Below are 24308 nucleotides of genomic sequence, written 5' to 3' on the forward strand. Positions count from 1 at the left end.
CCTCCACCGTCCCTGTCCACCCACCGAACTGAACAGGGAGGCCTAACATTTACCAGACAGCTACCATTTTCTAATGTTAACAAGATAACATACTATTCTATCATGTGATTTTCTGACAGGGTCTTACTGTATATGCCCCTCCCCCTTTTAAATAGAAGAAAAAGGCTTAACATAGCTAAGAAATGTGATATGTGAGTGGTGATTAAAGCCTGGTCAGTGTGAGTCTAACTGTAATTTTCCACTACACTGTTCTCCCAGGTGTTTGGGCATTGCTATGTACCTATGTACATGCATTATAACCGAGGACTAAACTATGTTGCAGGTGTCAGTGTGAGACTGATGTCCACAGATCAGCAGACTACAATAACAGGAAATTATGTCTTTTTATTTAAAAAGCCAGTTGACAGAGATAAGAGAATAAATATATTGTATGTGTTAAGACAGTAATGTCCTTATGAGGAAACCCACAAACATGAAAGTGTATACACAGTGGAAAAAAAAAACAGAAGTAACACCCTTTGATAATTTAAGTCGGTAAGCATTAATTTAGACAAGCTGTGAGGTAGTAACAAAAGACAAAGATGAAATGGGGGGAAAAATCCCCTCCAGGGAAGTTTTTAATCTAAAGGGAAGACTAACCTGGAAAAACCCAGAAATCTCATAAAAGATGAGTACGGGGTCAAAGAAAAATCTCTGATGGGGACGCTAAGAAGGAGAAAAATAAGAAAGCAAGCAGAGCGGGGAGGTTGACTGAAGGACGTCTGAAGTCTGCTCGGGAGCTCTCCAGCCAGGCATGCTGAGAGAACAGGGTACAGATGTGTGGGCAAGCCCAGAACAGAAGGTATGCACACTGATGACAAGGTAGCCCGCGTTAGGGTTCTGTCTAAGCTACACCCCACAATTACCTGGCAACAGCTAGGTATGCCCCCTCCCCCACAGTTACCTGCAACAGCCCGGTAGGCCTAGCCCACTATAAAAAGGGCTGCTCAGCCCCCTCCTCTCTCTCTCTTAGCTCCCTCTCACTCTCAGCCTCTCCCTTGCCCCTCTTGGGCTCCCCTCCCCTCCCCCTCTCTCCACGTGGTCATGGCCAGCCTCTGCTTCTCTGCTCTCTCCCTCTCTCTGCCTCCACTACCCCCCTTTAACCCCCATCCCATGCCCTGAATAAACTCTATTGTACACCATGTCTGTGTGTGTCTGGTCCCTTAGAGGAAGGGATGCCTGGGCGTGGGCCCGCTGAGGCACCCCTTCCCCTACACCGCTGTTGTATACTATATTCTCTAAACCTCTTTCTCTTTTTATGATCACAACAGCCTGTGACCTTCCATACAACTGTGCAACAGTGTAACACTTGCAGGTTCCATAGTGAGGAGACAACATACCTGAGATGAGAAGGACAAAGAGAAAACAGCAGCAGTTTAAGTTGTTCAAAGTCTGACTTGGCCATGGCCATAGAGGTGAAACCTCCCGTCCCCTGACTCCAGGCTGGAGAGCGAGTGGCGCATCTGTGTTGCTTATGGCCCCGGAACTGGCTGTCCTGCTTCTCGGAGCTGCATATGTCCTGACTCAGATCCTCTCCAGCAGTGGTCCTCCCTGTCCCTAACACAGGGACCCTTTACTACCACACCTCATGCTATAGTGACGACCCCCCCACCCATAAAATTATTTTGCTGCAATCTTGTACTGTTACTGTTGTGAATCACAATGTAAACATCTGTGTGTGTTTTCTGATGATCTTGGATGATCCCTATGAAAGCGTCATTTGACCCCCCAAAGGTTGGGGACCCACAGGTGGGGAAGTGCTGCTCTCCAGGCTCTTCTTCAGGAAACAACTTCCTGAACCCTTGCTGACTGTCAGATTCTACAAAGCAGGCCGCTGGTTTCTCCTGTCTACCCAGTTTTCTCTTTGACATTTGAGTCAACTCTAAGAGGAAGTGATCTTATGCACTCAATGTGAGCACTCAGATGGTTAGGGTGAGACGGAACATTGGTTTCTTACTCAATATCCATTTACCCCTTCTTCCTGTGAAACAGAATTTCAGTTTTGTCCAAAGATCTGACGAGACATGGAAGGGGTAGGCCCTGCTCAAACCACTTAGCCTGAGGTATACCACTGACAACCATTGCTTGTGTAAAAATACACATAGCAGTATTGCTCAGTCATATTGAAAAGGGGACCTTGAAGATTCCACACCTGGGGAAAGGTTTCTGCCTCTTTTACCTGTCTTGAACAAGGAAGTACACACTTGGTTTCACTGGTCTTAGAAGAGAAAACTCTGATAATGTACCTGCTAGATGGCACCAGGTACTAGGTACAATTGCAGGAAGAGTTGCTTCAACTCTGGACTCTCACAATTATGATCATTTTTCTTGATAGGGGTTTTTCTATGCTTGCTGTTGAGCTCAATAAACTTAGCAAAAGATAAAACTACTATGAGTTTTACCTTTTTACTTTTTTATTTTTAAAGACAGTATCTCACTGTAGCACTGAGCACTGTCTGGCTTAGAATTCACTATTTAGAACGGGGCTAGCTTTGAACTTATAGAGATCCATTTGCTTCTGTCCCGAGTGCTGGGATTTAAGCATGAGCCTTCTTTGAGGCGGGAAATGGTCTGGCTTGAACTTGTGCAGGTCTTGTACGTGCTGTCAGTCTGGGCTCGTATGTGCATTGGCTCTGCTGTGTCTGCAAAACCCGACGGATATCTGCTGGGAGAGGGAAAGAAAGTCAGTTCTCTTCAACAGAGGGACACTGGGTTCATCAACCACACTGTAGAGTAGGCAGGCCTCTTGCTTAGGAGTAGTTGGCCAGCACAAATCAGACTCCATGTTTGTGTGCATTTGCTGTTTTTGTTGATGTTTTTAGAGAAAGAGAACAGGAAAGTGAGTGAGGATAGAGAGGAGTTGAGGAAGGAAAAAAGTATACCATAACATATCAGATGGAAACAAATTAAGGTGTGCGCCATTACACTCAGGTGGTGTGTGTCTGTGTATGTCTGTGTGTGTGTAATATGCATTCATGTGGACACATGTAGAGGTTAGAGGTCCATAGTATATTGTTTTCCCTTATTTTTCTGAGACTGGGCCTCTCAGTGAACCTGGAGCTCAGACTGGTTACACTGGCTGGTTAGCAAACTGGAGCTCTGGAGAGCTGCCTGTTTCACACCTGGCTTTATATGGGGCTGGAGATGGGAACTCACGTCCTCCTCATGTTTGTGAGCCGGGCACTTGATCAATGAGCCACACCCTAGCACTTAAGTTTTTAGTACCTAAGTAAAGAACTCATGGGCAGAGTTACATATGAACTCTTGTGGGAAGCACCTTGAATCCCCATCGCAGTAGCAAGCATTCAGATTTTAATTTCCGATTATTCTTATGTGCTCGTCAGAATAGAAGCTCTTTATGAGCAGAGTACTTATCTTACAAATCTTAGTACACCAAGCACACCAAAGCTCACAGTGTGCCCTCTTACTCAGCGTGTCTCTGCCTGGAGGGCAGACTATATACGTAACGCATGTTGTAAACTGTTGTGTGTTGTTTGAGCTCTTTAAGAAACTGGCTCTGGAAGAGCCGTTGCCTACTCCCCTGTCCCCAACCCCAATAACACTCTTGAGACCAGTGTTTTCCAACCTTCCTAATACTGTGACCCTTTAATACAGTTCCTCATGCTGTGGTGATCCCCCAAACAAAAAATTGTTTTTGCTGCTACTTCATAACTGTAATTTTGTTACTGTTAGGAATAGTAATATAGATATTTGTTTTCTGATGGTCTTAGGCCCGTGAAACAGCCATTCAATACCCACATGTTTTGCGACCCCCAGGTTGAGAACCACTGCTTTGAACCCACGTTTACGTCAAGTGTCCTCCAAAATCCGTCCTGGGTCAGGCTGGGCTCCTGGCTCAGAAACAAGGGAAATGGCGAGCAGACAAGGGCATTTGAAATATTGGGCCTTGAGAACAGCTTGAGTGAGCGGGAACCATTTCCAACAGAGATTATCACTGTTGTCCCATAATATAAAGGCACCGGTGTTGGAAATGGCACGTTGGTTGGAAGTACCCTCTCACTCAGAAACTCCAGCTGCCTTCGCCTTCGCCTCCCAGGCGGTTTCTGCTGGGTAACTGTAAGCAGCGCATCTGAGGACGTTACCTTTCTGTGGTCCTCTGCTCTCTTACAGAGGAGACTGCTCTACCCAGACTCTGAAACAGAGCTCTAGCTGGCCGTCTCCATAGCGTGTCCTTGTTAATTTCTGCTAGGTGCTGGATGTTTGCAGTGTCTGCTTTGATGGTATTTTGCTATTTGTTCTCTGACCTTCCTTTACTATATATGTAATAAATTCACTCAGTCATGCCTGAAATCATAGACCATTCTCTGGTCTAACAGAGCAAACAGTAAGTCAGATCACATAAGTCAGCATTTAGGGCCGTTCCTACTGATCATCAAGCCTTTACTAAATATCTATTGAAAGAATATATGTCCACAAATTGAATTTTTTATCAGATGTCTGGTGCAGGGTGCACTGGCCTTAGATTCTGACGATCTATACACACACTCCTGGTCATCAGTTATTTGGTCAGGATAACTTCCTTGTCTCTAAACAGTTAAACTCACCTCACCTGTAAAATGGAAATTACAGTTTCTCTAGAAGCATCACCTGTGGAAGGCAGAGTAATTTTAGAATTGGGCCTGCCTAGGGATACGGGCCTGTTTCCACTAACTTCAAAGTTGATTATTTCAAAGTTAAACAAAGAAAATGTTAGGCAAAGTATAAACGTATATGTACTGAGTTTACTGTCAAAGTGTTAATGCATCTATAATGAGTTTAGGAATTATTGCGCATAAGGAAGACATAGAAAAGAGGTATCTCAGAATTCTGTGGTCATCTACTACATCAGATTATTTTTCCATTATTGTGCTAATATCTCTACGCATCATTACTGATGCTGCATACTGTCTCTGGGAAGGCTTGTGCACTAGGAAAGGATGGGCGGAGGGTCTTCTGAGATGTGTTTCAATGAAGTGCTTTAGTTCCTCACAAATCAGGTGAGACTATCAACTGGAAAAGGTTAAAATATCAATGTGTTGCCTATGAGCTGAGGGAAATGGGAACCCTCAGATACTAAGGAACACAGGGAGACTGACTTTCTAAATATGAATTAGGCAGTATTCATCAATAGCCTTGAAAACATGTATAACCTCTAGTTACCTTCAGACCAGTGGATTTTGGGTGAAGGCATAAAACCAGCCAAGAACAAAACATACTCACACAGATACACAGATATACACACACACACTCAGTATCTATGTATCTGACATCACCTGCCTCAGCCTGCGATGCAATTCTGTTTGTAAGTATAGATTCAAAGTTCCAGTTAAGTTATAGTAAGCCATAGAATAATCCATACATCTAATGATGCAGAATTCTATTAACTGAGCAAAATATTAAGGAGAAAAGATAATATAATCTTATTAGTAAATAGGAGTATATTTTGAAAAATATAAAAAGTTTTGTTTCTACTTTATGTATAATTAGTGCTGGAGAGATGACTCATCATCAACCGAGCCACCAGCCTGGACCAGGTTCTTAAGAACAGGCGGCTATCTTGGCCCTGGGGTCTACACTATCTTTAGTTTATCTTACCATGCAACTGGCCATATACAAAGTAACTCTCCCAAACAGCTGGGATCTTCCAGGCCAGACCACTTCACTTAGAGAGAGTGTGGGAAAGAAGGAAGGAGGACGGAGAGAGAAGAAAGATAGAGGGACAGGGAGAGAGAACAAAAAACCTTGGACTTACTGGCCCCCCACCTCTGCCTACTGTGTGCTGGGACTACAGGCATGGTCCCATAACTGGCCAGTGAGTCTTGACTGAGATGATCTGGCTGTGACAGCATTTTGAACAGGTTCATTTTGAAAAGATGTTCATTCCAACTTCTATGTATCTAAGTTGGAGATTTTACGGGTTGAGAGAAGAATCTGCTTTCTCCTAACTATTCAAATTCCCATGATGTCACAATAATGAATACAAGAAAGTCACGGCACAAGAGCTGCTACTATCCTCACTGGGAGAAAAGGGAAACCAAACAAAAGGGATGTGGGTGTGCGAGGAACAGAGAAGAAAACACAACCAAGACAGTTCACCACATTTTCTTTCCTTCTGTTTTTTAATAAATTATAAATACTTTATCCATTTATCAAGTTCATCAAAGAACTTCCAAAATATTTAATCTTCTTCATTCTTCGGATCATTCATTCATTCACAAAGCAGGCCACCTACAGAAGAGATTTGATTTTAGAAAGTCAGAGCTCAGACATCAAACTGTGGAATCTACAGACTTAGGACCGTCAGAAATAAATGCTTCACTGAAATATTACGTAATTGTCACAATTGTTCTAAACCAGTCAAAACTCCAGCTCAGCCTAATTGACAAGCCCCTGAAACTGCCAGCTGCAATGGCTGACCTTTAGGAGCTTTTGGTGAGGCACTGTGTCTCACAGACATTAAGTAAAGAGGCCTGTAAGTCTCTGCTCTCTCAAGGACCGTTCTCTCTGTGCCAGAGGTAGAAGGAAGGTCGGTTCAGTTCACTTGTTCCTGCGGGAAGCGTCTCCTTGACCCGAGGGCAATGACAGCCACAGGAAAGACCAGAGGGAGAGCAGCAGAGGACAGTGCTGCTGGCCCAGACTCAGAGGGCCAGGCTTCTCGCCATGACACCCCGCCCTAGTCCCTATGCAAGAAGATGGAGAAGAACACTGAAAAGATGACAGCCATTTGGGCAGCCGATTCTTAAGACTAACTCAAGAACTTCCTACACCTGTTCCCTTTGTTTGGTTTAAACAGGAAAAAAGCCTCACCAAGACACAGGCACCTAACCCCCCACCCCCCCTTTTTTTTTTCTAAAAAGCTTGAAGGAAAACCAATACACTTAAGCAAAGATATGGGCAAGAACAGAAGCAGCAATGGAGCTGACCCGGCTCACACAGCCTGCAGCTCCTGCACTTAGGCACTGCAAGGTATGGGGGGGGGATGGGGGGACGACTGGGTGTGAAGAAGGACACAGAAACTGGGTCTTCTCTGGGTGGTGAGGCCCTGCCAAGTGGGGCTGGCTTTTGCCTTTGGGCACTTTATAGGGTCTTAATAGGTGTTTTGTCTTGCTTTTAGGTTTGAGCATTAGAAATGACCCCTTTCAGGCATTATCTTGAATGGTTTACTTTTGTAAATAATCTATGTATAAAAGTGGCTCATTTAAACATTTAACTAAACAAACAAAAACTTAGCATAACCATTACTCTGTATTGATTTTAGCAGATTTCCCATGTTTCTTAGACCCTTACAAGCAGGAAGAGGCACTCACTTCCTGATACTTCTAATTAGGTGGTGAATTTGTTGTCTACCTCCTCTGTCAGGAAGAAAAAGTTGTAAGATTGAAAAAACTGTCTAGACCCACTGCCATGATACCTACTTTTTCTTTTTAGGTGCCTTTGCTTCCATTAAATCCTCAGATAGTTTCTATTTAGCAGGTTCACTATTGTTTCCTTAGTGTTAGCAGATTTAGGTTAAGGACTTGAAAATCATCTAGGAGCTTGAGGTAGGTGAGGAGAGCTTGTGAATTCTGGAAAGTGTTGCTCAAGTGTTTCTGAGGCATGGGGAACACTGTCAGACAGAGCATAAGAGAGTAACACTTAACGCCATCTCTTCGAGCCAGGCCTGATTAAGGTCTGTTTCACTTGGGAATAAGGTCAGCATCTATGAAGGGTTTGAATTAATGAAGGGTTTGAATTAAGGGGCTTTATGGCCACTGCTGAAGCAACCCGAGTATGTGGAGTGCTCTCCTCTGTGGGGCTCTCAGAGAATCTGGTCCACCTCTCTATCAAGCTCGCCTGGGAGCAGAGCAGGGAGCTGTGCGGGAACTTACCACAGTCAGAGGCTTGGCTTCTGAGGTATACGCTCCCACACATTCCTGCAGCAGACCCTTTTAATTAGTATTCACTATAGGTTTTAGGACTGAAGATTAAGGTAAGGAAGGAGGAACAAAGAGCTTCAGGTTTGCAGAATGCAAATAACTCAATGCCACCACTACCCTTCACTGTGCCTCCATTCCCCATTAGGCTCCAGGCAAAGCTCAACAGAAGTGACTAGAAAGAGCTAGACTGTGAAGAGAGCCATGTACAGACGCTGGGTCTGAGCCTTTAACAGTCTTCTCCTCCAGTCAGACTTATCAGGAAGGCGAGCTCCTTATCTCCTTCCTGTACTTCAAACACAACTGGTCATGTGTGACATTCCAGCGCGAGGTGGAAGAGAAAGAAACCAGGTGGCTACTACTATGAAACTGGCACGTGGCCTTGGTGTCTCTCAACTGTCGCTAAGTTAGGAGGTGACAGTGAGATGTGGACCCGAGAGCGGCATAGGCAGGGTGCTTGCCCGGAGGCTGAGGTTCCAGTTCTCATCCAGCTGAGCCATCCCGGGAATCCTGCCGCACCGAGCCACCACCAATGTCCCCGGTCATTCACTCGTCATGTGCCAGGCAATGGTGTAGGTGCTGGGACATGCTGTCAGTGAAACCGGATTCTCCCAGAGCTTACAGCCCAGCTGGAGGGAAGCAAGGACGACCGTTTTAAGAAGAGGCTCAGTATACAGAAACAAGAGATTGCAAAAACAAGAGAAACCACCAACCACATAAGACTACTAAACTTCTTATAAATGAAGAATTCAATTCCCCAGTCTTAGTACGCCCAATTCAGGTGCTTTAATAGTCATCCATTCCTAGTGGCTACCACACTGGAGAATGTGGTCACAGAACACGTGGGAAGGCCTACTGGGCATGGCTGGGACAGTGACAGGGAAGGGCACTGCTACTTTACAAGGGACACCGAGGAAAGCCTCTATAACAAGACTTTAAAACAACATCTGGGAAGAAGTGTACTAGTGAGCAAAGTTAACACCCGAAGCAAGAGATTCCAACCAGAAGTCATGGGCTGTGGTCTTGTTACACACATCCCTCTTGACCCTGATATTTAGATTCAAAGTTCTTCAAAAACTGGTCTGAGGCGTTAGTTTTATTAGAAGAATGCCTGGTTTAAAACAAAGCTTCCATTTTCATTGGAAAAAAGTAACACTTTCTACTGCAGACCCATATTAGAAACAAGAAACAAAGACTGTTTTCCACTTAGTTCCTTGACCCTGGAAACCAGTGTACCTGAACTCAGGGCTGTGTCTCGCTGACTCTAAAGGCTCATGTCAAACCAGTTCTCAAAAGCTTCACTCTCAGATTTACTGGGTGCCATGAATTGTTGGCACCAAACTGTTCCAACCCCATCCTAGAAACTGACAAGTTATGTTAGAGCTGCCACGTAAACATGCTAGATTAACCAGGTAAGCCCACCAATCAGAGAATGGGGCTCGGAGCTAACTCTGTCAGGTAACACCCAACCTTGAGGCAATACAGTTCACTCACCATGTCAAATCTTAAATCCCAGCGCTCGCATGCACTCCTTGTGGGCCTCAATGAGATGTCCACAATGTTCCTCTCCTTTCTCAATGATGCTATAAAACAAGAAGCACTCGTTACCCGATAAACAGAAAAGCACATTGGTGGAGACTCTGTGAGAGGGAGTGAGACAGTGCGTATGCAGAATGTAGCTGGAGTTACAAACAAAACTCTACTACACTAGACAGCTCAGTCTTTGCTCTCCATATTTGCTCTATGATGGTTTCGTTCCCATAAAAGTGTTCCACAGAACTTAGGTTCTGAAATCTGTTTTTGCTGTTGTTTGGGGAAGGTTCTAATTAGATGAAATAATTATGCATAGCAATGATGCCTTTAGTCTATACCTAAGGAATAAGAAACATTTCTTTATAATGAAATAAACTGAATATTTACATAAAATGATGAGGAAAGAGTTTAACTCTTGGGCTTACTATCACACAGGAATTAACTTCCTGTTTCTCCTTTTTTCCCTTATATTCAAACACCTAAGCCTATCTTTAATTATTAAACACTCAACAACATAAACATCAAAAAAGATGGGGTAGCCATGTGCCCCCAAGATGAATGGTTCGTTGGAAGGTTAAGGGACTTTGATGACAAAATCCGCAGAGTAATCACAAGAGCCAGAATGTGCTGACGTGTGCCTGTAGTCACGTTTGGAAAGCTAAAGCAGGAGAATCCTGAGTGGGAGGCCAGCTTGGGCTACATGTCAACACCCTGTCTCAAAAAGAGTGGGGAATAGGTTCGCCTATTAAAATCCTTCCCAGCAGATTAGAAGACAGGGTGGGGCAGTGAGTTCCCTACAACAGCTAGCTTTCACTCACCACTTACACTCACTGCTAAAGCTTACAGAGATGCTGGACTCACTCCACACAGGTGTGAGGCAGATTTGTGAAGTACCTTGCTTAAGGTCACCAAGTTAGAGGGAGAGGATTCAAAGCCTGCCTGTATTTCTAAGCTCTGAGTCTTGAGCCATATACTTCAGTCTCCTTAAGTGGGTACTACCACTTCAGGCACCTTGGTATCAGACGGATCTTCAAATTCCCCATTAACAGTATGGCTTGAAAAGTAGTGATAATAAAATAACTGGGATACACTCTTATTACCTTACTATACCAACGAATACTTTCTGTTTTGTGTATGTTTTTGTGAGACATGGTCTCACCCTAATTGCTCCAGTTAGATTTAGGAAACTGTTTCAGTCTCCCCAGTAATGAGATTACACCATGAGCATCCATATTTGTTTCTACGAGTAGTTTTCTTTTTTGACGGGAGAAAAAGATCTGCTCTAGAATTGAGGCTACATAAATGTGAGGAAACCAAACAAAATCTTTTGTAACTTGATGATGAAGTAGATAAACATTAATATCACCCATTCTGAGCCAGGCAGTGGTGGCGCACGCCTTTAATCCTAGCACTTGGGAGGGAGAGACAGGCAGATTTCTGAGTTCGAGGCCAGTCTGGTCTACAGAGTGAGTTCCGGGACAACCAGGGCTACCCAGAAAAAACCTGTCTCGAGAAACAACAACAGCAAAAATATCACCTATTCTGACTTTTTACAATTTGTTTATTTTATGTGTATAGGTGTTTTGCCTGTACGTATGCCTGTGCACCATGTGTGTGCAGTGCCCGCGAAAGCTAGAAGAGGGCGTCGGATTTTTCTGGGGCTGGAATTACAGAAGATTGTTAACCACTGTGTGGGTGCTGGGAATCGAAGCTAAGCCCTCTGGAAAGTCAACCAGGGCTCTTAACCCCTGAGCCATCTTTCCAGCCCCAGACAGGTTGACTTTTAACTTCTTGGAAAGGATATCCCTTCAGAAATGTATCCCGTGTTCTATTCACACGTTTTGAAACAAAATTACTAAAGATTACCTGGAAAATTTACACCTAGGTCTTAGTAAATCTATAACAGATGCTGGTATAGTATTGGCTGGTAACACGTCTCCACATATTTAAATGCCTTTAAATCAAGGAGCGTCTTTACGCACTTCTATTTATCTGGGTCTTATACCTAAGAAGCCTAAAAGGCATTCGTAGTAAGAAATGAAGGACGAGAACCTTGGCGTCAACCTAACCTCTTGCCCTCTCCGTTGACCCCTAACTGAGGCTTAGGTGCGGGATCGGGGAGCAGAGAGGACAGCGAAACTATAGGTCCGTGCAACTCCAGAGCTCCAGAGAGCAGAGTGGAGCCGAGCTGCTAAAGCCCGGGCTTCCCTCCCGGGCTGCGCACTGACCACGCATCACGCGCCTTCTTGGTCTCCGGACAGGCACAGCAGGGCTTCAGAGGCTTCTTCTCCTGAGCCTCGGGCGGGGCAGGGCTAGCGGCCGCCAGTCCCGGCATCTTTCCAGGCGAAAGCAATAAGGAGCGCACACGCGCAAAGCTCCCAAACTCAGACCAAGCGGAGGAGTCAGTATCCACTTCCGCAGTCTAGCGGTCAAGAGGACAGGAAGTCCCGCCTCTCCGGACGGAAGCGAGCATAAGAAGCGCGTGCGCAAAAGAAGTGGTAGGAGGCATTGTTCCAAGGGCGTGGCTGCAGTGTAGCCGCAAAGGTTAAATGGTCACCCAGAGTGGTTTTGTTTTTGTTTTTTGTTTTTGAGATTAGAATTTAATTGTATCATTTCCCCTTTCCCTTTCCTTTCTACAAACCCTTACATGTACATACCCGTTCCCCACAATCCTTCAAATTCATGGACTTTTCCTCTCTAATTGTTATTGCATGCATATATGTATACATGTATACATATATTCTTATATAACCCGTCCAGTCCACTATAATGCTACCTGTATTCATATTTTCAGGGCTGACCTTTTGGTACTGGACAACCAGTAGCAGATCCGGGTTCCACCCTGGGGCATTTTATGATCTTTCTTTCCACTCTGCCTGCTTCATATGCATTCTTCAGATATAGAAACAAAGATCCTACCTCCTGTTTCTCTCCGGCATATATGCTAAATCTTCAGCTAATATATCATGGCACAGTAGTTATGGAAGAAGATATGAAGAATTTTGGTTTTAGGTTTCAACTTTGATGGGCTGTCTCTGTCTCTCTGTGTGTGTGTGTGTGTATGTATGAGTACACTGTAGCTGTTTTCAGACACACCAGAAGAGGTCATCAGATCCCATCACAGATGGTTGTGAGCCACCATGTGGTTGCTGGGAATTGAACTCAGAACCTCCGGAAGAGCAGCCAGTGCTCTTAACCACTAAGCCATCTTTCCAACCTCCCAAAGTGGTTATAATTTTAACATATTTATAGACAAGGTCTCTAGCCTAAGCTGGCGTTGAATGCTCTGTAGATGACCCTGAACTGATCATTAAATATTGGAATTACAAGTGTGAACCATCCATTCCTGGTGTATGAGGACTTCCTGCATGTTAGGCAAATAGTCTACAAACTGACTTACACACCCTCAGGTCTTAAACTGGCTTTATTAATTGTTCACTCAGATATATGTCAATACACCAATTAATAGAATTAAAAATGCCTTTTCCTGGCATTTCTTAAATTCAAGTAGGAACTATAATCTTCAGCATCATAGCTTCTGTGTATAGTGTTGAGTGGGAGAGGCATTTAATCTTCATAACAAACTGTGGTTCAACAGCGCATGTAATTATTTCAGAGCTATATAGCTCATGGGGCTCCACCTCCTCCATGCTCCATTTACTATCCTGTGCAATGTTTCTAAAGGCAAAGTAACTTTCATTTTTAAACCCCTGGCCTGTATTTACTGGAGCTGCTGCATTTTTGTGTAGAGAAAATGAACAGAGAAGAAAAAGAAGAGAACTGGAAAATGTAAGGATTGTGAGGACTGAGTTTGATACAAATTGTAGGGAAGAAAGAAGAAGAGGAGGAGGAGGAGGAGGAGGAGGAGGAGGAGAAGGAGAAGAAGAAGGAAGAGGAGGAGGGCGAGAAGAAGAAGGAGGAGGAGAAGGAGAGGAAGAGGAAGAAGAAGAAGAATAAGAAGAATAAGAAAAAGAAGAAGAAGAAGAAGAAAAAGAAGAAGAAGAAGAAGAAGAAGAAGAAGAAGAAGAAGAAGAAGAAGAAGAAGAAGAAGAAGAAAACTTTTTTGCATCTGATATGTTTTCCTCCCATTTTCCCCTTTGTGAAGGAAAGCTCCTGGCATGAACCACACATTACTCTGCACTTCCTGTAAAGCTGATCAACTGATTAGAACTTTAGAGATGTAGTAAGGATGGAAGGTTGCTAGATTATAGCCAAGTCGTTTTGGAGCAGCTTTGGTCCCCACTTAGTGGTCATTTATTGCCCCCTCTGTAAGTGATCTAACATCTTTGTGAGCATTAGGAAAATCCTTTGGAATGTATGAGCAGGCCCCCTCCCCCCCCCCCCCCCCCAGTTCCTAACAACCAAAAGGCTGAGAAGATAAATCCCATCTGAGGCTATGGAGGAGATCTTCTTACCTCCCTGTGACCTGTCTACCTAATGTTTTTACCACTGTATATGGGAAGTCTCTTGACTTATGATTGTGTTCTTTACTATAAAACTACATGGGAATATCATATCACCATATTGGAATGTGCAATAAAACTGTTCCCAGACCAATCACCCATATTTGTTCCCAGAATAAACTGCCTCTTATCCCGCGCACGCGCACGTGTGTGTGTGTGTGTGTGTGTGTGTGTGAGAGAGAGAGAGAGAGAGAGAGAGAGAGAGAGAGAGAGAGAGAGAGAGACTGGTTACAACAGTCTCCTCAGGGAAAGAAATATCCTGCTTCTTGCTCCCTTTAACTAGATGTTTCTGAGACTATAACAAACCCTCGGCTGTCTATTGAGCACCATGACCTACAATAGCTGCTTCTTTGAGGGAAAATAACTTCCTCATGAACAAAATAAAGAGCAATCTGGGAAGGATGAAACAAGCACATTCCAGCACTCGGGAGGCCAAAGCAGGAAGAAACAGAGTTCAAGGCCAGCTTGGGTCTCAGAGCAAGGTCCTGTCTATAAACAAACAAAAGGTTTCCTTTCCAATGAGCACCATCTCCTAATTCGCACTCACCAGCCTAACTCTTGTTTTAAGACGGTCTAACTAACGTATACATGTGGTCTAACTAGCGTATACATGTGGTCTAACTAACGTATACATGTGGTCTAACTAACGTATACATGTGGTCTAACTAACGTATACATGTGCTCTAACTAACGTATACATGTGCTCTAACCAACGTATACATGTGGTCTAACGTATACATGTGGTCTAACTAGCATATACATGTGGTCTAACTAACGTATACATGTGGTCTAACTAATGTATACATGTGGGTTACCTTCTTTCTCCTTTCACCTTTGATGAACGAGTAAGCGATAAACTTCACTTTTCTTTCTCAGTCCGCATACTTGTAGACTGAAATGGTTTATTTTATATTAAGTGGAAATTAAGAACACAAAACATATGCAATTATTGTTTCCAAACAATATGCAATTAAATTAATTGCATAATTAATATGCAAATTAATATGCAATTTAATCCAAAGAAAAACATTAATAATCTATTTCCATAGAGAAGAGCTATAGTTAGATATTAAATTGAAGGGCTTGAGAGATAGCTTAGTGGGAAAAGACACTAGTCACGGAGCCTGGTGGCCTGAGTTCAATCTCAGGACTCAGATGGTTACAATGAATAACTCCACATATGTACAAGTGCTCAGCACGGGCGTGTACACACACACACACACACACACACACACACACACACACAGAATCTTTTAAACTCGAAAATAGGTAACACAGAGAGACTAATAAAAGGAAAGAGTAGTAATAAGTTTAATTCCTTTACTATCCAGTTGTTACTCCTCAATTTTTTAGTTTAACTAGCAAATTTACTTTCTTTACCTCTAAGACTTTTGTGGCTAAGGCTACTAAATTAACAGGCAACAAGCTTGAAATAATGACTTGAGTGGAGTTTGATGGCAAACTCCAGAGAATTTCAGTTCTGTGAGTGGGATCTAACTCACTACCACAACAAACAGCTAAGGAGTTACTTTGTAACAGTCTTCAGTGATACAGTTATGTAGCCCTGGACGACCACGCCTATGTTTGATGACTTCACCAAGGGCAGGTGGATGGTTGCTACTCATACTGAAGGAGTGATACTACCTGTTACCAGAGAAGAATTACAAGAGAAGAATTATAAGGCTTAAAGTCTCATCAGTCTGTTTAATAGCTAGCATCTATTCTGCTTACAGAACTAAGAACGTCTATCTCCCTTTTGCTCAAAGGGCAACACTGTCTCTATTACCCATCACTGTTTCCTCCTCAGACTCAAGGACAGACAGTGCCCCCTCCCTTATAAGACACAAAGGAAATTAGCCCCTGTGGAGAGTTCTCTCAACATGATCAAATCTTTTCACTTAATTAAATTTCATTAACGAGCACTCCCTTTTCAGTACAGAAGTTGCTTTTATACAACTAAATGGCCTAACTTCATGCATGCCTTTCTTTAGTGATTATTTGTTTACTATGGATGTAATGTTTGTGTCCTGCGTAAAAGAAGCCCCTAGTCTCTGCTGTGTTAGTTAAGGTCAGTGAAGTCATAGGGTAGCATCTCCATGGTGGAATTTGGACCCCTATAAGAGGAGATCAGTCACTGTCTCTCAGTGATCCCCTATAAGAACAGAACAGAACAAGAAGGCAGCCATCTGCCAGCCATGAAGCCCTCTGGCCCTTACCAGGAATGAAATTGGCCTGCACCTTGCTTATGCTAGGCATTCCGTACCATCCGTTGAGAAATGAGTACTGCTTGTCTAGGCCACATGCACTTGATGGCCCATGACACCAAGACATCTGTGTAATATTATTACCACAGTCTGAAGGCAGCAAATATTTGTCACCTCATAGTTTATGTCAGGGGTCTTGGCATAGCCTAAGAGTTTTACCAGGTTGCTAATAAGACTGGTAACAGCTGTTGATTCACCTGAGATTCCAGTGGCAATGACTCTGTTCTTAGTCTCACTCCAGTTATCGGAAGAACTCAGTTCCCTGCTGTTATACTGGTGAGGGCTTTGGCTTCTTGCTAATTATCAGTGGGAGACCTCTCCAGCTCCTAGAGAATATCTGCAAGTTTCTTGCAATGTGGGGTTCCCCAATATGATCACTCATTTCCTTAAAATCACCTATAAAGCAAAAACAAAATGGGTATTAAAGTCTCTGTGAAAGAATCAGTCATACAACTACTGACTTCCCACCATGGTTTGCAGAGGCTTGGCTAACAGAGGTCCTGGTACTGAAGGAGTTGGTGTCATATCAGACTCTGAGGCATGATCCACTCAACCCATGAGTAGTGATGAAGGCATCCCAGTCTGAACTTGCTTAAAACACTGAATTTTTAAACATTGATTAGTATTGTGTGCGTGATGGGGTGGATGATATGCGGATGTCAGGAGACAGCTTTGTGGAGTTGGTTCTCTCAGTCCACTTTTATTGAATTCTGGGAATCAGAATTGAAATGTTAGGCTTACATTATCTCCAGCAGCAAGAACCTTTAGCTCCAAAAGACCCAATATTAAGGCTTTTTGGTATAAAACAAACAAATAAACAAAAACAAATAAAAAACACAAACAAAAAAAGACGGGAAAAAACCCCAACCAAACAAAAAGCCAACCCTCAGCTGTGAGGGGCTAGAATGCGACCTTTATAGAGAGAAGTGACAAGGCTGTGTGGCAGTGTCACAAGGCTAGACATGCCTGACAGAGCAGGAACACCAAGGTCTCAGGGTCCTGCAGATCACCTTAGGGGGTCACCACAGGTTGCCTAACTATCTGAAGATAAACTTACAACACACATTGTAAGAGTAGATACAAAAATGGAGAGAAGAGTTGAAGTACCTTAAGTTCTTGGTCAGGGAAAATTCCCTCATTTCTGTAGTTGTGAATCCATGAACCAAAACTCAGGAAACATGTCAGGAAAATGTCCAAAAATGCAATCTAAAGTGAAATATTATTTTTAAAGCTGTAAAGTTCAAGTTAATTAGAATGTCAGATATGTGGAAATATGTGCATGCGACCACAGCAACACTAAAAACAATAAAACTTTATGGTTACAATAAAACTTTATGGTTACAAATTCAGAGAGATACACTTGCCTCTAGCACTTTGTAATCATAAAGATATCTCTGATTTTGTGATGCATAAGAAAAATAATCCAGCGTTTATCTTTATGATCTGTATTTCAGTATAACCAAGTTGAAATAACTTGGTTATTCTGATAACCTGGATTTCAGGATAAGAAAGCTTTTTAAAATTACAAAGTGCTAGAAACTCACTATTCTAGAAAAAAATGAAGACTTTTTTTAATCTCTAATGGGACGAACTAGAAATAAATAGCATCTTTTATTCAACCACATAAATTTGAATATGTATAATGAAGTTTGGATAAAAGAATTAGAATTAACTTTTGTTAATGATAATAGGTTTTTTGTTGTTGTTGTTGTTCTGTTTTTTCGAGACAGGGTTTCTCTAGATAGCCCTGGCTGTCCTGGAACTCACTCTGTAGACCAGGCTGGCCTTGAACTCAGAAATCCGCCTGCCTCTGCCTCCCAGAGTGCTGGGATTAAAGGCATGCACCATCACCACCCGGCAATTGCGATTATTTTTAAATGTATTATTTGGACTAGAGTCCACCTCAGTAGTAGAGTGCTTGTAGCATATGTGAGACCCTTAATTCAATTTCCAATGCCACAAAAATAAATAAATAAATAAATAATGAATGAATGAATAAACAATATTATTAGTTTGAGGTGTTGTCTGATTTTAAGGTAAAGTGATACTATGAAATTTCTTTTAAGAAGAATGGATCATGGGCAAAAGCTGACCCACTTTTGCCTCTCTAGCTTTCATTGCATGTTTTAATTTTTAGAAGCAGAGACTACGTATGCACCATAATGCCAAGAGCAGCGGCCTGGAGACAGATTTCCTGTTACTGAAGCCAATGTACTCTTGGTTACTGCTCCAAGGCCCAGCACATAGGAGCTTGGATTTCTCCACCTTTTGGACAAAGGCTTTCAGAAATGAAAGTACCCACTTCTTGCAGGTGAAGAGATCTCCCAGAGATTTCTAGAAGACACTGGCAGCAAGGGCTGTCACTAGCAAATAGCTCTTGGTTTTCTCAAGTAGCTCTTCCCCCAGCATCTGACCTCAGCTCTGTTGGGCGGAATCCATCCACCCTCTAGCCTCCGGTTCCTAGACCCGCTTCTTCCCATTTCCCCCTTCTCTCGACTACTCCCTTCTAGTAACCAGCTCCTCAGGTCGCCTCACATCTCGCTTCTTCATTCTGCCAGGTTTGTCCACCCTGCATCCCAAAGTCCACTCCTTTCTTCCTCCAGCCCCGCCCCCCCGACGCCCGCCCCCCCGCCCAGCCCCCGGCCCACCGTCCCCCCGCCCCCCGCCCCCCCCCTTCTCCCCCGCCCCACTCTTTCACTCCGGCGCCCCGCCTCTCTGCCTCCTGAAACTCGCCCCGCCCCTTATCCCTGCAAGCTTCTGAGGTTGCCATAGCTACGGTGTACACAGCTACCAAGCCTCCTATAGCTGGTTTTCTGCTGGCAGGAGGAAAAAGGCAGCACCATGAACCAGACAGTGACCATCCAGGGGCCCAGGTCCAACGGTGAGAAGATTCCGTACCAGTGCAGAGAGATATCGAGGGCCAAGGGCAGATTCGCCACTCGAGTATACGATTTCCTGTACGGTAAGGACTGACTACTCCTCCCGGGGGCTAATGTGACCTGGTAGGGGTTTGTGCTAAAAAACTAGCTCCAGGACAAACCCTTTGGCTCCGGACCGCATAGGTGAGAGCTCTGAGTTTAGCACACTGTGGGCCACACGCTCTGCAGCACTTCAGAAGCCACAGGTGTGCTCAGCTTCCCCAAGTGCCAGACGGGGCCCACCCGCCACCTCCGATAATTTAATTCTCATTCATTCAGGTGCACATTCATAAAAGTGTGAAGTGATTTGCAGAGCTGGAGAGGCACGCAACGTGCCCACATTCAAACACACAGGTCCAGCGAAAATGATTTTCCTGCCCCCAGGTTCTGACAAATCCAAATTTGACGTTCTGAGTAAAGAGATTCCAGTTTGCTTCATGTTTTTTTTCAGTGGTTTTCTTCCTCCTCCTCTCTTTTCTCCCCCTCTCTTCTTCTTCCAGCCTTTTATTAACCAAAACATTGTTGATAAGCTCAGTGCACTGGTTCCCCTAGGACCAATTAAATTCTGGTTTATGTTATGCCCTGATTTTCCATTTGTCTTTTTCTCCAGACCTTAAGTTCTGGTTCACACATGTTTGCCATCTCTTGAGCCTATTACAGTACCATACACAATATTATGTATAAAAGTGTTAACTAGATTACTGGATTTACCACTGCGACAAGTGCAGCCGGTTAAGCATGATGCATTCTTTTCCTGATTTTTGCCCTTTGGAGAACCAGACCGTCAACTGAACCCAGCATTCAGCCTTATGGTATTTCCTTCCGGTCGCCAGACTCTCTTCTGAAGACCCATTCCTTGGATTGGGCTGTGTAATTACCGATTGCATGCCCTCTTAGTTAAGGTTTCTATTGCTGGGATAAAGCACCATGACCAAAAAGCAAGCTGGGGAAAAATGGTTTCTTTGGCTTACACTTCTTTCTACATTACTGTTCATCACCAAAGGAAGTCAGGACAGAAACTCAAGCAGAGCAGGAACCTGGAGGCAGGAGCTGTGCAGAAGCCTTGGACAGTGTTGCTTACTCTCTCTCTCCACGGCTTGCTCAGCTTGCTTTCTTAGAGAAGACTGGACCACCAGCCCAGGAATGGCACCACCTACCATGGGCTGGGCCCTCCCCCATTGGTCACTAATTGAGAAAAGGCCTTACATCTGGATCTCATGGAGACATTTTCTGAATTGAGGTTCCTTCCTCTCTAGACTCTAAACTCAAGTTGACACACAAAACCAGCCAGTACAACACTTCTGTCTTAGGGCTTTACTGCTGTGAAGACACACAATGTCCAGGGCAACCCTTATAAGGGAAAACATTTCATTGAGGCTGGCTTACAGTGTCAGAGGTTTAGTCTATCATCGTCATGGCGGGGAACAGGGCAGCGTGCAGGCTGGGATGATGCTGGGGACAGAGCTGAGAGTTATATATACATCTTGATCCTCAGGCTACAGGGAGAGACTGTATGCCACACTGGGTGGAGCTTGAGCATACCTCAAAGCCCACCTCCAGAGTGACACACCTCCTCCAACAAGACCACACCTACTCCAGCCAGACCACACCTCCTAGTAATTGCACTCCCTATGGGCCAAGCATTCAAACACATGAGCCTATGGGGCCATACTGATTAAACCACCACACTTGTTCTGCCCAGTGGTCTACTTTGTTTATTCTTGGTTTCATCTTATGAAATAAATCTAGTAAGTATTTGGCCAGGGTATTTGTGTCACTTGAGAAAAATTTACTTGGGAAATTAAATTTTTCTCTCTGAAAGCCACTTATAAATTATCACGTTGGTTGATTTTTTTTTCCAGGACAGGGTTTCTCTGTGTAGCCCTGGCTGTGCTGGAACTCACTCTGTAGACCAAACTGGCCTCGAACTCAGAAATCTGCTTGCCTCTGCCTCCCAAGTGTTGGGATTAAAGGCGTGAGCCACCACTGCCCGGCTGTTGGTTGATTTTTTTTTAAAGTAATGTATTTATTTAATTACGTATTTAATGTGCATGAGTGTTTGCCTACCCATGTCTATATGTGTACCAATGAGTGCCTGGTACTCTTTGGAGTCAGAAAAGAGCATCAGGTTCTCTGGAACTGGAGTTACAGAAGGTTGTGAACCACCTTGTGGGTGCTGGGAATTGAACTTGAGTCTTCTGCTAATAGCTAGGAAAACAAGTGCTCTCACCAGCTGAGCCATCTCTCAGGGCTCACATTGGATGATTTTAATAGATAATATACTCAGTCACCAGTACTCTTCATCGCTAAAGATGTACCCAGTGAGCAGGTACTTAGAATAGTGAAGTAATCATTGCTGACCGTTGGAGAGATAACTTGAGCCTATCATCCACACAGTCTATATAAATCTAAGGGATAAATTCTAAAGATGGCTGATCTTATTTATTGCTTAATAGAGAATATGTTCTTACCGTATCTACAATTCCCAAGGTGTCATGCTGTTTGCATCTTCTGAGTGCCCTGGACATGGAAAATGGTGGCTAAATGTATGCACCCTCTGTGTGTGTGGTGAGAGAGGGGCAGAAATCAATACTGGGTGGCCTCCTCAGTTGCTCCCCAGCTTATATTTTAAGGCAAGGTCTCATTGACCATAGATCTCATTGACACTGCTAGAATGGCCGACAGGAGCCCCAGGGATGCCTCTGTCCCTACCTCCCCAGTCCTGGGATTATAAGTATGCAGGCAGCTGCACTGCTTTTTATGTGGATGCTGGGGCTTTGAACTCACGTCTTCATCCTTGTGCAGTTGACCCTTTAGTGAATGATCCATCTAACTAGCACTGCTAAATATGTTCTTCTAACTGGAAATAGGTATAGTGCTTATATAAAAGATTCCTTGTCTTGAAGTATTTTTTAGGTAACTTGGGACAAAAGAAGTCCATTCACAGGAAAGAAGAAGAAGGGATATTTAGGGTTCTTGTTTGCATTCCAATTCCAATTCCAAGTCAGCTTGACTTGAAATTCACAGGAAAGAAACAGATTCCTTGGTAAATGGAAGAAGGCAACAGGACCATAGCTGTTACAGTTAGGCAATGTCTAAACTCTCTAGTTTGCTCTCCAGTTAAGAAACTGGAAGCCAGGCACACTGGCACTCGCTTCCAGTCTCTTCCTCAGAAGGCAGAAGCAGGAAGATCTCCTGCATTCAGGAGTTAAAGGCTAGCCTCGAAAACATAGCAAGACTCAGTGTTGAAAATAAGAGAGGCCAGTAAGATGGCTCAGTAGCATATAAGGGCCTGAAGACCTGAGTTTTCTTCCTAGAACTTACTCAATGCTCGGAGAGAGCTGGCTCCTGCAAGTTGTCTGTCGGCACCTGCACATCAGCACTGGCAGAGGAACAAATGTAAAACAAATTGCTTTTAAAATGTGCTACAGTGGCACAGAGCTTGTGGGAGTAGGCAGCTAGTACCTGATTTGAATGAAGGTTCACTCCCTGAGTTGGAACCTGTCCCCACCATGGCTCAGGTGGCCAAGATCCTGAGACTAGACAGGCCATGGACACAGGGGACAATAAAATACTACTGTTCTGCTAAAGAATGTAGCAATCAAATGCCTTCTAATTACATTCTGCTGTAGTCATGTAGCAGCATCTTTCTGGGCTATCATCAGAAAGGCTTCCTCCTGAAGTAGATGGGAACAAATCCAGAGACCCACAACTCAACAGCGTACAGAGAATGAGAGACCTTGGAACAGTCCGTCCTAAATGGCATATGTCCATCAAATCCTTCCCCTCAGGGCTCAGGGACCCCTGTGGAAGAGGAGGCAGAGAGATTGTGTGAGCCAGAGGGCATGGAGGACAGTAAGGAAGCCAGGCCTCCGTCTAAACACAGGCGGCCGGATGCCTCTGTGAGCTCGCAGAGACTGTGGCAGCGGGCACAGGGCCCGCACAGCTCTAAGTCAGACGTGGTCCCAGTGCAGAGGGGAAGTGGACACAAGGCCTAGACCTCGCCCAGAAGCTCTCTCCACTTGGTAACCACTCACAAAGGAAAAGTTAGTTATCTCCAACAGAGGGCCAGGCTCCACGCCCAGCAGTACATGGCCAACACAAAGTGAACTCCACGGTATCTTTGAAGGTTCTTTGATGTCTAATGCTTTGTCAGGGTTTTTTTTTTTTTTTTAACCTTACAGATCTTTTGCATATATATTATGGCTTCCATTTTTGTGGTTTTATGGGATTTCTGTGAAAGCCAACACCTGTGTCTCCTCCTCTGCGTTTTCTTCCTTTGGGTCTTTTTCTTCTGTTTGTTTGTTTTATCTTTTCCCAGCTTGCTTGATTTTTATCTTAGCGTATTATCATTTTTAGGTGCCTGTTTGTTTTCTAAAGAGAGAGAAAGGCATAAATTTGGAAAAGAGGGGAGGAGGAGAAGAAGATCTAGAGGAGTTTGGGGAAGGAAAGCTAATCAGAATATATTGTAGTAAAATCTATTTTTGATTTAAAAACCATAGAAAAATACATAAAAATGAGAGAGATAAATGAAAGTCACGTTCTGCTCCTAGTAAGCATTCTTTATTTGCTGTCATTTTACTGCTCTACAGACCCGTTATTCATCGTGTCGAGTGAGCGAGACCATGCACAGGCAAATATCCAGGCCACCCTGGTTCGAAGCAGACTGGTAAGTCTAATTCATCTGCTAACACAACCTAACCCATCCGGATCATCTGGCTCGGCTGCTCACTATTCAGATCGACTAATCAGGATTTGGGGACTGTAGGAATTGACTATGACTACTGGAGACCAGGCCTGTTAATACATGTAGCTCTCATTTCAAGGATCAAGTAATAGTGGACAAAGAACCCATCCACTGGGCTGGAGAGATAGCTTAAGGTTAAAGACGCTTGCGGCTCTTGCAAAAGGACAGGAACTCAGTTCCCAAGACCCAGGTGTGGTGACTCACAAGCACCTGTAACTGGGTTGCTCATAACTCCATTTCTGGAGAATTGGATGACCTTTACTGACTTCTGTGGGCACATAGATTTACACACACACACACACACACACACACACACACACACACACACACACACACACGAGCCCCAGCTTGCAGGAACCCATAAACTAAGTCGATGGAAATTACATATGCACCCATGTTAGAGAATCTAAGTGTTGGCAAGGCATATGTAG

General features: G+C 43.9%; 2 protein-coding genes across 5 annotated transcripts in view; one reads left to right on the top strand and one right to left on the bottom strand.

Annotated features, from left to right (window-relative positions):
* Positions 1-364: 364 nt before the first annotated feature.
* On the bottom strand, positions 365-11925 carry LOC127665524 (cytochrome c oxidase copper chaperone). Of its 4 annotated transcripts, none has more exons than XM_052157927.1 (3): positions 11714-11925; positions 9447-9535; positions 365-2704 (listed from the first exon to the last, which is right to left on the bottom strand). In XM_052157927.1, the coding sequence occupies exons 1-2, from the start codon at positions 11818-11820 to the stop codon at positions 9451-9453; spliced, it is 192 nt and encodes a 63-aa protein (XP_052013887.1). In that variant the 5' UTR covers positions 11821-11925; the 3' UTR covers positions 365-2704; positions 9447-9450. The 4 variants fall into 4 exon arrangements, with proteins under 4 accessions (XP_052013887.1, XP_052013886.1, XP_052013885.1 ...); XM_052157926.1 differs by having other exon boundaries at positions 365-2701; positions 11714-11924; XM_052157925.1 differs by lacking the exon at positions 365-2704 and adding an exon at positions 6140-6267 and having other exon boundaries at positions 11714-11923.
* Positions 11926-19053: 7128 nt separating this feature from the next.
* The window catches only part of Cfap91 (cilia and flagella associated protein 91), a 46539-nt gene continuing 41284 nt past the window's right edge, over positions 19054-24308 (top strand). The window contains exons 1-2 of the mRNA XM_052158963.1: positions 19054-19174; positions 23723-23799. Of these exons, the coding sequence (XP_052014923.1) occupies positions 19054-19174; positions 23723-23799 (198 nt within the window). The remainder of the gene's footprint in view (positions 19175-23722; positions 23800-24308) is intronic.

Source organism: Apodemus sylvaticus, chromosome 15, assembly GCF_947179515.1.
Source record: "Apodemus sylvaticus chromosome 15, mApoSyl1.1, whole genome shotgun sequence".
NCBI lineage: Eukaryota > Metazoa > Chordata > Mammalia > Rodentia > Muridae > Apodemus > Apodemus sylvaticus.

Bases quoted from the DNA above. Each gene is read 5' to 3' on its own strand.
- LOC127665524 (XM_052157927.1), bottom strand. From the start codon at position 11,820: ATGCCGGGACTGGCGGCCGCTAGCCCTGCCCCGCCCGAGGCTCAGGAG. The intron at 9,536-11,713 runs GTCAGTGCGCAG...CTTGTTTTATAG, and splicing joins AAGAAGGCGCGTGATGCGTG to CATCATTGAGAAAGGAGAGG.